Source organism: Rhinolophus sinicus, chromosome 15 (genome assembly GCF_057876585.1).
Source record: "Rhinolophus sinicus isolate RSI-liver-muscle chromosome 15, RSI-T2T, whole genome shotgun sequence".
In the NCBI taxonomy this organism is placed as follows: Eukaryota; Metazoa; Chordata; class Mammalia; order Chiroptera; family Rhinolophidae; genus Rhinolophus; species Rhinolophus sinicus.
In genome coordinates this window covers 45877319-45892866 of record NC_142515.1, presented here as the reverse complement: position 1 = coordinate 45892866, position 15548 = coordinate 45877319, and the positions used below count along the sequence as shown (strand labels likewise).

General features: G+C 33.0%; 2 protein-coding genes across 5 annotated transcripts in view; one reads left to right on the top strand and one right to left on the bottom strand.

Moving 5' to 3' along the window:
- The window catches only part of CTNNA3 (catenin alpha 3), a 1445036-nt gene that overhangs the window by 402674 nt on the left and 1026814 nt on the right, over positions 1–15548 (top strand). The gene's annotated exons all lie outside the window — the stretch shown is intronic.
- The window catches only part of LRRTM3 (leucine rich repeat transmembrane neuronal 3), a 167556-nt gene continuing 154371 nt past the window's right edge, over positions 2364–15548 (bottom strand). The window contains exon 3 of the mRNA XM_019731777.3: positions 2364–9842. Coding sequence (XP_019587336.1) covers positions 9633–9842 — 210 coding nt within the window. The 3' untranslated portion in view covers positions 2364–9632. The remainder of the gene's footprint in view (positions 9843–15548) is intronic.

Genomic DNA, 15548 nt, shown 5'->3' with positions numbered 1-15548 from the left:
TAATGCGTCTTTTGGAGCAAAAAGTAATATAAGACCCGGTCTTATTTCACTATAATATAAGACCGGGTCTTATATAATATAATATAAGACCGAGTATAATATAATATAATATAGTATAGTATAGTATAGTATAGTATAGTATAATATAATATAATATAATATAATACCGGGTCTTATATTAATTTTTGTTCCAAAAGACGCAATAGAGCTGAGGGTCTGGCTAGGTCTTATTTTCAGGGAAACACGGTAACTGGGTTGTTTGAATCAGTCTTCAAATGTTTTTTGAAAATTTTATTAAAACCAACGTAATATTTTCCACAAATGATTCGTATGATTTACCCCCACCAAAGAAAGAGAAAACACATGAATAAATAGGAATATAAAGAGAAACAGAGTTGAGAAAAAGGTGGGAAATATTTATGCCCCTATAGAAAGGCCAAAGGTTTGTTGTGGCCAGAGTAAAATTTGACTCTGAACTTTTAGGCAATCAGGACAGAAATTGAGGTTGGTATTTCTTTGCCAGGCATACATGAATCTAACAAATGCTATTGGAATAATAGATGTCCATAAATAAAAATATAACATCCTTTCTTCACTTCCCTGTCCTCTTCCTTTTGCCCCTCTGAATACTGCTAAGTTCTATCTCAGTTCTCACCTCTGTCCATTATTCCCAGGAATTCTACTAACATTGATTTCTTTTTGATTCAACGTTGATATTTTTTGATTGCTGTGTGTACTTGCAGGTATTCATTTCAGCTTGGAATTTTTTTCTGGATGTTTTCTCTTTGCTAAGACTGTATGCTCCTTGAGAACAGGGACTATATCATATACTCTTTTGTAAATCTCAAAGATATTTACTTTTCACTGGATATATATTAGGTATGTAATAAAGCTATCCATTCTATTGATAAAATGGCTTTAGTTGCATGTAGCCTTAACTGAATAGACTTTTAAACTTAAGAGCTGGGCTTATGAAGTGGACCTGAAATGTGCAGTTAGTAGGGGTCACTTTGTGAGTATATCTATTATCTGGATTTGGATTCTTGCTTCACAAGTTAGTAACTGTATGTTATATAATCACTTTGAACATCATTTTTCTTATTTTCTTAAGGGGATAACAGTAGTACTTAACTCACAGTATTATAATTAATCCTATTAACCAGATTAGTAAATATTAAGTGAATTAATACATGTAAAATGCTTAGGAAGTAGCATTCATTAAATGTTATTTTGTCTTAAAGTACTACCGTGTTTCCCCGAAAGTGAGACTGGGTCTTATATTAATTTTTGCTCCAAAAGACACATTAGGGCTTTTGTTTGGGAGACGTCATCCTGAAAAATCATGCTAGGGCTTATTTTCCAGTTAGGTCTTATTTTCGGGGAAACACGGTCAGTATTGCCATTTTTTTCTTCTTCTGGAGATAAATTGAAATTCCTCTGGTGACAATTATAGAACACAAACAATTGACTGAGGTTCATCATCAGAAAGAGAAAGTATATGACAATAAACAGTACACTGAACTTAACGATTCCATCAAATCCAAATATAAAAAGCATTGACATATAAAGATCTCAAGTTTTTCTCCAGATAGTGCAGAGTTCAGAAATGTACAGTGTCTCTCCCTAGATCTAAGTGTAGTCAGACTCGATCTGGGTTGGGCCTCTAGGCTTTTGTCTCAAGGCAGTAATTTCCTTATTTTATGAATGAATGTAAAATAAGACCCATAGGTAATGAATGTTTTAAGTGTCTAGGTCAAGAACTGCTAGAGAGAACTTTAGAAACCATTTTCCCAGCTCCCTTCTGTGGTGAACATACTGCGGTAATAATGGCCTTACGGTAGAGTGGAATGACAAGGCTGGTCTAATCTTGAAACACATTTTCATCAGACTGTTTAGGGCGTTATATTTATAGGTCTGTAATTGAAAGCAAATATATCATTGATGTAAAACACTAAGAGCAGATGGAGTATATTTAAAATACAATTCATTTCTTAACATTAGAATTTTGACTAGACATATGTGAATTTATGGAATTACTCATATGGTTGAAGCAGCAATTTGGGGTTCATAGTTTGGGGCTATTTTGGGATTCATCTTTCAAAGAGCATTTAGTATTTAGTTTGAGTCTTTGATTCTGAGATTTCAATTTCTCTCTGGATAAATAATAGTGATAGTTCTTGAACTAATTTTTATTCTTTATATTGTCTCTTTTGGTGAAATTAATTCTATCTATCATATATATATATATATATATATATATATATATATATATCACCATCACAAATATCTGTTTGCTTTTATGTTCCTAATGTCCATATTAGCTTTTCCAGATGACATTTGATGGCATAAATGTTAACGGCAAATTTTACTTCTTAGTCTTAGCTTTAAAAATTACTTGCAGATTTATAATGACGTTACATTTCCTTCACTTACTTCTTAATATGTGTTATTTTTTTCTTCTTCATTGTCTTTCACCACATCTTCAAACCAGAAGCATCTCTGTTGTCCAAAATCACAATTACTCTATATAGTTCTGTAGGGTGGTGGTGGTGCCAGAATGCGCATATGTAATGATACTAGATTCAGAATGCTGCATCTTCTTTCTTTGCTGGATTTATTAATCATTTAAAATTTATAACATCGCTTTCTCACAGTTAAAGCAGTGGTAGTTTTAGTAGAAATGTAACTTATAGAGTGTTTTACTGACTCTTCAATCCCACATGTATTATAAAAGTGTGTTTTACATGGATGGTGCATATTCAGATAGTTTAATGGAGTAGCATACTTATGTAATTTCCTAATTACAGTATCTTGGGCTGGTGAAAATGCAGGGAGAACTATAAGGGACTGTTAGCCCAATGGTTTAGTGAAAAGCTCCTGAAGACACTAATGGAATCAATTTGTTAATAGCTAAGACAGGAAAATTTATTTGAAGATTTGAGTTTAAAAATAAACTTAAAAATTTTATTTGGCCACCTGCACATTTGAATTGTCTTAACAAGAAACACATATATATTTATAATATATATATACATGTATATATACATATATACATGTATATTATATATATATATACACACACACATTCATAGTCACAAATATATATTTGTGACTATGCATGTATATATATTTCTAATTTAAGCTATATATACTATGTTCTAAGTAATAGGACAAGCAGAGTCTACATTGTTGTAAATATTATCTTCCTGCCTCCTGTATGTAGTGTGTTCCCAGATTCCAGATCATTTGTGTAAATAATAATGCACCTATTAAAAAAATCTTCCAGGATAAAATCATTCACAGGAAACAGTCTGCAACTGACACTATGCCATTGACAGTTAACATTTTGTGACTGTAGATTTTGGTGTTTTTCTTCACATTGTTATTTGCATTTGGTTACTTTATTGACTGTTCATCTATACTTTTTTTTTTTTTTTTTTTTTGCTTCAATTTCCATTTTGGACCAGTTAAAGATTATATTGTGGCTATCTACTTATATTTTTATTATAATTTAATAATATAGCTAGGAAAATTGGAAATGAAATACAACATGAATATTTGGGAGTATTTATCTTTTGAAGATTTTTCTTTTTAATGTCCACTCTTTTTAGGAAACAATGTATGAAACTTCAAGAAAGTAATGGTTATTTCTTTCCCTTAAGTTGCCAACATGGGATATTGAAGGAAATCTCTACATAGTGTGAAATAGTTATGTAACTTTTCTGTTTAGGAATAGGAAGTTATATTCTTTTTCTGCTGTCTCCATACCCCCTATTAAAATATATGAGCCTAATTATATTGATTATGGTGTTTTCTCACATAAGAAAATGTGCTATTTGGTAGTGGGGCACATCCTAGAGTCTGATGAACTGGATATAAATCCCCAAATCTATTGTGTGAGCCTTAGCAAGTTATTCAACTACCATGGTCCTTATTTCCCTCTTCTTTCGAATGGTGGTTATACCGGTTTCCTAAGATGATCTGACAATGAGATGAGGACAACACAGTGACACATCTTCTTTCTCCATTGCCAGCTTTTCAGGTGTTACATTATCACTTATGGCAGCAAATAATAATTTAGTTATGTGAATAACCCAGCTGGTTTAAGACTCTTTTTCAGATATTCCTGTTGAAAGACTAATGGAGAGCAAAATCTATAAACAACACCGTCTGTCAGGAAATAACTTGACCATTTTTATGTATAGTTGTTCTTTGTTGTGCATTCCTCCAGTCAAGAAAAATGTTCAGCCAGGCATAAAATACAAGATCCACATTGGCATAGGGAAGCAGAAGAATCCATAATTTTAGACTAGAATAAAAAGCAGTTGAATGACTTGGTAAAAGTAAATTCATTTGAACAATATTTTGCAAAACCTAGGATGCATCAGAGATTAACTTCAGAGATTCTGATTCAGTAAATCTCGCATGAACCCAAGGGATTGTTGATCTCTTCATAGCAACTTTGAAGACATGATGATAGGTAGTAAGAGTTTAAACCAAAAAATAGAAAAAAAATAACTGTCAACTTTATCCATTCATGTTACCTCAAGACTGTTTTTTGCATTAATCCAAATAACTTCAGTAAGTGAAACCAACTATAAATTCACTGTATAGTGTCTATAGACCTGCTCAAAACTTAGAGTCAGTCCTTCATTTTATATAGTCTAGGCAACAACTGCTTTGTAGGAACTTCAAGGCCACACACTACAAGTGTGCTGCATTACACAATACAAGATACACGGAAATCAATTTACAAAAGATAAATTAGTACATGTTTCAGATTAGAAAACAAAAAGGACTTACTTCAAGGATCTTTTACCTAAAGGTTTTATGGGTGCATTTTAAATATTATTTGATTTATGCAAAACTTTATGAAGACACACATCATATAAAACAGTCCATAAATGTTTGGGAGAGAGGATGAGAAACTCAAGAGTTCTCCAAGTCCTAAATGGCTGAGGCACTCTCTTGCTTTAAGGTCACTGTTTTTCACAGAAAGGAAAATAATCAACTATGAACTTCTTAAAACATGAATTTTGCCCTAAATTAAAAAAAAATGTTAAATATTAGCAATCCCTTATCTCACAATAGAATCACAATGCAAGTCACAAGAAACCTCTAAAAATAACCCATCATCTCTCTCAAATGTTTCTTTCCCCATTATAGTTAATAGTAAAATGAAGCACAATTGCTTATTGTCAATCTTCTCTACCCTTGTGGGTATGTCAAGAATTTTTAAAACATTGATCCTGGAGCCCCTGCCCTTGGCACCTCTCTGATTAGGGACAGCTGTGGTGAGTTGGGAAGGTAATAGAAATAGTTGGAAGCTCTTACTTACTGCAAGACCAACTCCTCTGGATTCTTACTGCATAACCAACCTATCAGGACCTGCAACTTTTCGTGTTACCAGATTGTTATACTGCCTATTACCCAGAGTGATAAACTGTTAAGTGCTATGCCAATGTATGATGTATCCACTCCAAAAATTTCTCACCACCCTCTTTCCTGAGACCAAATACCTGCCAGTGTCATTTCCTCTCCCTTTATGTGCTGCCGTCTACTCAGCACATCGGATTCTCTTTCTTCCACCTTACTATTAATTCACATAAGGTTCCTATTATCATGCTTTCCGTTTCATTACTTATTTTGAATGTTTAGTTTGAGAGATGATATCTGTCTTCCAGTCAGGAGCAGACAAAACAAATACATATCTTAACTCCCATATATGGTGGGTTTTTTTTAGAAAATATTTTTTACAAAAAGGTTTTGCTATTTCTTAGCAGTTTGTGGAGTCAGACTGATCTGATTTCAAATCAGGACTATGTCATTTGTCTTGACTGTTAAATTTGAACAGGTTCTTTCCTTCTAAAAATATACTTTACATTAAAATCCATACAGTTTTCTAGAACATTTTGGAGAGAGTAGGGACAGAGAGACTTGATAAAAATGAGCTGATTGGTAAAACATTATTTGCCTGTTAGCATATGTTTTAGCATCTATACATCAGTTTGGATAAATAACATTTCATTTTTATGAGAAGGAAAATAGAGACAATTATTCTTTATTAAGAGAGGTATAAGAATTCATTCAAGAAGTACTCTTGTTGGAACCAAAAAAAAAAAAAAAAAAAAGGAAAAAAAAATATAAAAGTCTTCCAAATTATCTCTGAACTGAACATGTGTTGATCATATGTATAACCTTGCACTGTAGATCTGTTTTATAACTTTACCTTTGCAATCTTAATTTAGATGGGGTTTGGTTTCTTTTCTTGTGCTTCTCAAATTTATGCCTGTACCTTGGGGCCAATATACATCCACTTCTTGTAAGTAATTGTCCTGCAAATTTACGAATGATATGATAAGAAATCTATAACTTGCTATACTCTTTCAACAAAGAGTTTTAATGTGAGAGCCCAGAGTAAGACACAGAAAGTTCATTAAGCCCTTTTGTTATATAGATAGAGGAACTGAGTTAAATTAGGGATTACTGAACAACATGTCAAACATTTTTTCTTTCCACTCTGTTTACTATTCCTAGAAATTCTCTGGCTCTGATCAGAGAGAGGAAGGCTTTTTAGCATAGTGGAAAGACGAACAGACTCTGAATTTTGAGAATGGTTCAACTCCACCAATTATTAGCCCTGTGTTCTTGGGTGAGTCTCAACTGCGTTGAGATTAATGTGTCTTCATAGGGTGGTTTGAAGACAAAGTGAAATAATTTATGTGAAATGTGGTTTATAAACCTCAAAACACTGCATATTTTTATTGTTTGCTGCAGCTACTGCTGTTATTGTATCCACACTGGGTCAAATTCTGCATTTTTCAACTTCAAACAAACATTTCAGTTGTTTAAATAGATCAGCAATAGACAGGAAGGGAGGCATAGGGACAGGGTAATTAGGAAGAGGAAGTGGGAGATTATTGAATGCTGAAAAAGACAGTTTAGAAATAAGGATTTTAGACACAAATATATAAATTGCAAATATATGATAGAAATTCCAGACACAATCTCCTCAAGGTCTTTACTTCCCCCCACTCCTTGCCCCTGGACATGGCAGAGTAAAAATTAAGCAGACAAATAACCCAGCATCTTCTTCTTCTTCTTTTTTTCCCCTTGTTAAAGATCCTTTGTTTTAATTTCAAATATGAGAAATCTCAACATTCTTAGTTTATTTGGCTCTTACTGTAGTAAGTCCTCAGATGCACAGAGCTACGGTTCCAAGGTGACTGCTTCTATTTATAGTTGTTGACTTTAGATGAACTTAAAATGTTTAAGAAAGTGGTTTGCTTCAGGAAATCAAGGGCATATATCTGTGAGGCTACCTGGAACCTAAAAAAATTTAAAATAATTTATCAATTTGAAAATGTCTGGAAATAGGTATAAATTGCTTATTTATGCAAATTAAACAATGCTTGAATATTGCAAGACCAATTTCTAATGAGAAAAATCGCAAATGGAATTTTGGTTTACATAGTAAATAATATTTTGCATCTGATTTTAGATCCACAAATAATAAATTTATAATTAACCCTCTATAAATTTGCCAACTGTGCAAAGCAAATTCTCAATTTAGAGGACTAAGAATACTCTGACAACAATATACTGCAAGGAAATTAGAAATTGGAAAAATAAAGATTAAAATTAGACTTAAAATGACAAAAAGTTTGAATAGCAAATAATTTATGCAAAGTATGTTACAAAATCTGAGATGCTAAATAGTTGATACAAGTACTGTAACATTTAGTTTCATTTAAATTAGTAACAGAGTTTGCTTCTTTCAACATTTTGTTTCTTTCTTTCTGACTGTATTTTCAACAAAAATTTGCTCTACATTTTTTAAATTCATTCTTCTTGAAGCTGGTCTTAGATTTGTCATGCTAAAACTGGACTTTTGTAGATATAATTTCTTTGGAAGAAATAAAAACGTTTGACATTGATTTTCTTCACAAATTGTTTTCTACATTGTTTTTGATTGTTTGACCCCTGATAGACTGACATATTCTCAGCCTATTGATTTCATGAATATAAAATGACAACATAAAAAAACTTCTCCTAGTGCAACAGAAATCGAAACTTGTAGTTTTATATTACAAAACACACAAAAGAATGTGTGAATGCCATAGATAAAATATCAATATGTTCAAACAATAACCTGTGTCAAGCAAACAACAGAGAAACAAGTTGATTATTTCAGCCTCTGAAAAGTCAGGTATTCATAATTTGATTTGTATTCACTTTATAATACAATTATATAATCAATATATGATCTGGGGTGGTTTTAAATTACTCTGGCTTATTTTTCAGATAATTTGGAGGTGAATCTCATTTTGGATGGCAATATAAACAATTTAGAACATATTAGGATGTTTACAGTCTACTTAAGTGATAAGTTTTCCACCATGGCTCATGTTTATATTGAATGAGCTGTAGATGTTTAGCTTTCTTCCCCAGGAGAGAACTGATGTGGCATACAAGATAAAAATTTCATATATTTCCTTTGAGATGTTCCCAAAATACAGCCTCACATTTCTAAATGAGAAGTTGTCTTAACAACCAGGCACATTTTGCACTGACTTATGGTTATTTTTAGGTAAACCACTTTGGGTTCATTAGGAGAAAAATTGCTACTGTACAATTATGCTCTATCCTCCCACCTTGGCCTGAAAATAATGGCATGTAACAAGTTTTTCTTTGTCATTGACAGCTGCACCTTTTAAGTGTATCAAAGTCTGTTGCTGTGGTTACGGCCTTTGTTTCCAGTGATGTTTTGTCCATGCTTCTCCCCCCAACACTAACAATGGGTTACTCAAAAGAATGAAATAATGAGTCACTCATTCGGAAATATATATTTTTTTAAATATCCCTCTTTATCATTACATTTCACTGCTTAGAAACTAGGCTGTAATTCAAGGCAACAGTTAAATCTGTGAAGAAGTGTTAAAAAAAAAAATCTGATTTTTTTTTTCATTTATAAGAAAAACCTGTCTATGTAATTGAAGAACTTCTTACAAGTCTCAACAATTAAACCCTTTTTGGTTAATGTATTATTTCTGGAACAAGTAGATAAAATTCTACGCAGTAAGCATGATAAAAATCGTGCATGTTTCGCACAGCACAGAATTTTAGAGTCAAGGTTTCTGGGCACAAAAGCAGTAACAAAACAGTCCCTACAAAACTGAGTAACTTTGAATAAACACAAGAAATAATTTTTGTTAATTTAAAATTTTAGAAACTGAAATGTGTAAAGTTTGTAAAGTAAAATGTAATTAAATTATGGTACTGTACATACCAGTTGTTTCTATAATTGAAATTTTACAATATGAAAAATACATTAGCTCTGTACAGTTTTTACAGGTAGGTAGGATGAGTTTGGGGGAAAAAAGATTCTTTTTCTTTTTTCAGGGTCATACTCTAAGTCAAAAAAATACTTCACAACTTAGCTAATTACAAAGTGTAGACTTGAAACAATTCATGTCTTCTTTATTTCATGAATCAATCTTGAATTTTTGTTTATTTTAACAGGGGAGTTTTTGATTTGTTTTGTTTTGAGAGTCCACAATGAGCAAATCTTCCTCATTTTGTCCTTGAGGTTACAAAGTTTGGAGGCAACCCTTGGCTACCAATTAGTTCAGTTAAGCCAGCTGCTGTTTATGGTCACTGATTCGGCCAGCTGTTGTGATTGTGCTCAGGTCCAGCTCAGTCTCTAGGTGTGTTTCCATCGTATCTTCCTGTGCATTTGTTTCAAAGGCCTTATGAGAGAGAAGTTCATGATGCACCCCACAGTAACTTATTGTGGGTTGGTCGTATGCCAGAAAGGTTGACACATTCATTGATAAAGGTATCTAGAGAAAAAAATGACATGAGAAAAGTCAGTTATAATAAAAAGAGAGACAACTTTGGGGACAAGACTTGAAGACTGTAAAGTGCTGACCTGACTAAGTTCTATGGTTATATCTGTGGCTCAAAGGTCCCCACATTATCCCACTAATGTCCCTCATTCTCATACCAGTAACACAATGCAACAGTTTTAAAGTCTGGGATGAAGCTGCTTGATACTTAACTAGGACCTTCAGATAAATAGCAATCTAAGTCATTCGGAAAATGCTAAAAACATTAGTGGAGAGTCAGAAAAATGCTTTTCCTCATTGGGGTAAAATTGGGGTGTTAGAACTAAGAAAAACGATTACTTGTTTATGTATGGTATTGGAATGTCCTCCCACCGCCACCCCACCCTCTGGCCCCCAGTCCCCTATTCCTTGAGTTTCTGATTCAGTTGGTCAGTGATAGGACCGGCAATTTGCATTTCTATCTAATAATCCACACACCACACTTTGAGAACCACTGCAGAAGAGAATTATGTAGGCAAGTCATTCTGCTCTTCTTACCCATTAACTTCTTAATATTTATTTCACCACAAGGATTCTTTGAAACATTAATGTCTGTAGTTTGGTCCATATGTCTAAAATTTAGGGTTTAGAAAACTCCCAGGAAGAATCCATGTCTCCTATGAAGTCTAAAAAACATGACAGGCTGATGCTAGTTTGAAGGAAGGAATATATAAGGAAGGAATTCTCTTGGTAATTGCAGCATAATGAAAGAAAGCAAATTCTAAAGCTATGAGGAGAAAAGCAAGCTTGACCATAGTGAGCCAAAGGAAACATACATGTTACAGATGAAAGGTAGTCTCGAAAGTAATCAGATGTCAAAGTCTAGAGATTATTCCCATGTTTTTTGATAAGATAAAAACTTGTCCTAAAAAGTAGGCAGATCTGAGTAACCCTCAGCCCTGATTTCTGTTTAATGTCCTAATTACTAATTTGTATTGTTGAGTTGCCTTGCATAAAAACTCTGCCATTCTTCTTTCATGAATGGATAAAATATATTTCTGTTTGAGCACTTCAGACTAAATTCCTTTTTGATTTTAGCTGAGATTTGAGCCCTAAACTAAGAAAAATGGAATGTCTAGGTTTTATTCTTTTATCAACTCATTCTTTACCGTCTCCTTTTCTTCATGCCTAAGAACGCTCTTTGTCTCTTTTCTTTTCATCTCAACTCTTCCACCCATGTTTTTCTTCTTCAATAAAAACTGGTTGAACAAATACTTCTTTGTTTTCCCTTAAGTAATATTAACTTTTATTATTCATTTATTTTTTGGATTTTTTTTTTTAATTTTTTATTAAATTTATTGGGGTGACATTGGTTAGTAAAATTATGTAGGTTTCAAGTATACAATTCTATAATACATCAGCTATATATTGCATTGTGTGTTCACCACCCGGAGTCAGTTTTCCTTCCATCATCATATATTTGATCCCCCTTACCCTCTTCCATCCCCCACTCTTACCCTCTGGTAACCACTAAATTGTTGTCTGTGTCTATGATTTTTTGTTGTTTATCCGTCTTGTTTGTTTGTTGCTTTCAATTTTATATCCCACATTATAAGTGAAATCATATGGGTCTCCACTTTTTCCGTCTGGCTTATTTTACTTAGCATAATAATCTCAAGGTGCATCCATATTATCACAAATGGCAGTCATCCTTTTTTATGGCCTGAGTAATACTCCATTGTATATATGTACCAGATCTTTATCCAATCATCTATTGAAGGACACTTTGGTTATTCCCATGTCTTGGCCACCGTGAATAATGCTGTAGTGAACATAGGGGTGCGTATATCTTTACAGATAAATGTTTTCAGATTTTTGGGGGTAAATATCCAGAAAAGAGACAGCTAGGTCGTATGGTAATTCTATTCTCAATTTTTTGAGGAACCTCCATACTGTTTTCAATAGTGGCTATACCAATTTACATTGCCACGAGCAGTATATGAGGGTTTCTTTTTCTCTAGCACCTCTCCAACACTTCTTATTATTTGTCTTGTGGATAATAGCCATTTTAACAGATGTGAGGTGGTATCTTCTTGTGGCTTTTATTTGCATTTCCCTAATGGCTAGTGAAGTTGAGCATTTTTTCACATATCTATTGGCTGTTTGTTTATCTTCTTGGGATAAGTGTCTGTTCAGGTCCTCTGTCCATTTTTTAATTGGATTGTTTTTGTTGTTGTTGTTGTTGTTGAGTTGTATGAGTTCTTTATATATTTAGGATATTAGCCCCTTATTGGACGTGTTGTTTGCAAATGTCTTCTCCCATTCGATTGGTTACCTCTTTGCTTTGTTGATGGTTTCTTTTGCTGTGCAGAAGCTTTTTAGTCTGATATCATCGCATTCAGTTATTTTTGCTTTTACTTCCCTTGCCTTGGAGGTCAAATTCAGAAAACCTTCTCTGAATCCAAGGTCCATTAGTTTAGTACCTATACTATCTTCTATACAATTTATTTTTTCAGATCTTATGTTTAGGTCTTTGATCCATTTTGAGTTAATTGTGATGTATGGTCACAGATAGCAGGCTGGTTTCGTTCTTTTGCATGTGACTTTCCACTTTCCCCAGAACCATTTATTGAAGAGGGTTTCTTTTCTCCATTGTATGTTTTTGGCTCCTTTGTCAAAAACTGTCTGCCCATATATATGTGTGAGTTTATTTCTGGGTTCCCAATTCTATTCCATTGGTCTGTGGGTCTGTTTTTCTGTTAATACCATGGTGTTTTGATTATTGTTGCTTTGTAGTATAAATTGAAGTCAGGGAATATGATACCTCCAGCCTTGTTCTTTCTTCATAGCCTTGGCTATTTGGGTCTTTTGTGATTCTGTACAATTCTAATGATGTTTTGTTCTATTTCTTAAAAAAAAAATGCCATTGGGATTTTTGGGTAATATGGCCATTTTAACTATGTTGATTCTTCCAATCCTTGAACACCAACAATCTTACCATTTCTTTATGACTTCTTCAATTCTTTTAAGAATGTCTTATAATTTTCAGTGTATAGGTCCTTCATCTCCTTTGTTAAGTTTATTCCTAGGTATTTGATTTTTTGTTGTTGTTTTTGCAATTGCAAAAGGAATTGTTTCTATTTATTTATTTATTTTTTGAAATTTCATTGTTAGTATATATGTACACAATGGATTTTTGTACATTGATATTATATCTTGCAACTTTACTATATTTGTTTATTGTTTCTAATAGGTTTTTTTTTTTTTTTTTGAGTCTTTAGGGTTTTCTATATGAAGAATCATGTCATCTGCAAAAAGTGACAATTTAAGTACTTCATTCACAATTTGGATGCCTTTTATTTCGTTCTCTTGCCTGATTGCTCTGGCTAGGACTTCTAATACTATATTGAGATACAATGGTGATGGGGGCAACCCTGTTTTTCTCCTGATGGTAAAGGGAAAGCTTCAGTTTTCACCATTAAGTATGATATTAGCTGAGGGTTTGTCATATATGGCCCTAATTATGTTGAGGTACTTTCCCTCTATACGCATTTTATTGTTTTAATCATAAATGGATGTTGCCAAATATTTTTTCTATATTTATTGATATAATCATATGATTTTTATGCTTAATTTGTTTATATGTTTTATCATATTGATTGAACTACCTATGTTGAATCATCCATGTGCCCCTGGCATGAACTCTACTTGATTGTGATGTATATATTTTTTAACACTTCATTAATTTTGACTTTCAATATTATTTTATATTAATTTTAGGTGTACAGCATAGTGGTTAGACATTTATATAATTTAAGAAGTGATTCCCCTGATTAATCTAGTACCCATCTGGCACTATGCATAGTTATTACCATATTATATATTCTCTCTGCTTTACTATACATCCCCATGATTATTTTGTAACTACCAATTTGTAATGCTTAATCCCTTCACTTTTTCACCTTCTCCCTAACCCCCTTCCATCTATCACTCCAATAAATCTAGTACCCATCTGACACGATGCACAGTTAGTACAATATTATTGACTATATTCCATATGCTGTGCACTATGTTCCCATGAGTACTTTGTATCAATCAATTTGTAGTTCTTAATCTCTTCCCCTTTGTCACTCATCCCCAATCTCACTCCCATCTGGCAACTATCAAAATGTTCTCAGTATCTATGTGTTTGTTTCTGTTTTGTTTGTTTATTTTGTTCTTTAGATTCCACATATAAGCGAAATCACATTGCATCTGTCTTTCTCTCTGACAAAGTTGACTTAGCACAATACCTTTCAGGTCTATAATCTTTTTAATATATTATGTTATTTGATTTGCTAGTGTTTTGTTCAGGATTTTTACGTCCGTATTCATCAGAGATATTGGTCTGTTGGTTTCTTTTTTTGTGTCATCCTTACAAGGTTTTGGTATTAGGGTAATGCTGGCCTCATAAAGTGAGTTAAGAAATATTGGCTCTTCTTCAATTTTTAGGAAGAGTTTGAGGCAGACAGGTATCAAATCATTTTTGAATGTTTGTAGATTTTACTAGTGAAGCCGTCTCGTCCTGGACTTTTGCTTTTGAGGAGGTTTTGGATGATTGTTTCGATTTTCTTACTGTTGATTGGTCTATTTAGATTTTCCAGTTTTTTGGAATTCAGTCTAGGAAGCTTACATATTTCTATGAACTTGTCCATTTCTTCTAGGTTATTGAATTTGGTGGTATACAGTCCTTCATAGTATTCTTCTATGATCCTTTGTATTTCTGTGGTATCCTTCGTAACTTCTCCTCTTTCGTTTCTGATTTTGTGTCTTTTCTCTTTTTTCCTTAGTGAGTCTAGCCAAGGGTTTGTCAATTTTATTAGTATTTTCAAAGAACCATCTCTTTGTTGCATGGATTTTTTTTTCTATTGTCTGTTATTTCTCTAACTCATTTAATTCTGATCTAATTTTTATTATTTCCTTTCTTTTGCTGACTTTGGATTTCATTTGCTCTTCTTTTTCAAATTCTTTAAGATGTAAGTTTAGTTGTTTATTTGGGATTTTTCTTGTTTTTTCAGATAGGCCTGTAATGGTATAAACTTCCCTTTTATTACTGTTTCGGTTGCATCCCAAAGATTTTGATAAGTTGTATTTTCATTCTTATTTGTATCTATGTATCTTTTGATCTATCCTTTTCTTTCTTGACCCAGTCATTTTTTAGTAGTGTGTTGTTTAATCCCCACGTATTTGCTTTTCCTTTTCCCCCCAACTTTCTTTTTGCAGTTGATCTGCAATTTCAAAGCACTGTGGTACAAGAATATGCTTGGTATGATTTCAATCTTCTTAAATTTGCTGAGGCTTGTTTTGTGTCCCAACATGTAGTCTATTATTGAGTGTTCCTTGTGCACTAGAAAAGAATGTATAGTCTTTTAGGTTCTAGGATGAAAGGCTCTATAAATATCAATTATGTCCATTTGGTCTAAGGCTGATATTTCCTTATTGATTTTCTGTTTGAATCATCTATCCATGGCTTCCAATGGGGTATTTATGTCCCCTACTATAATTGTGTTTTTGTCAGTTTCTCCCTTTAGTTCTGTTAATAGTTGCTTTATATGTTTTGGTGCTCTCTGATTGAGAACTTATATATTGATCAGTGTTACATCTTCTTGATGCATTGTTCCCTTTATTATTTTGAAATATCCATCTTTGTTAACTTTTTTATGCTAAAGTCTGTTTCATCAG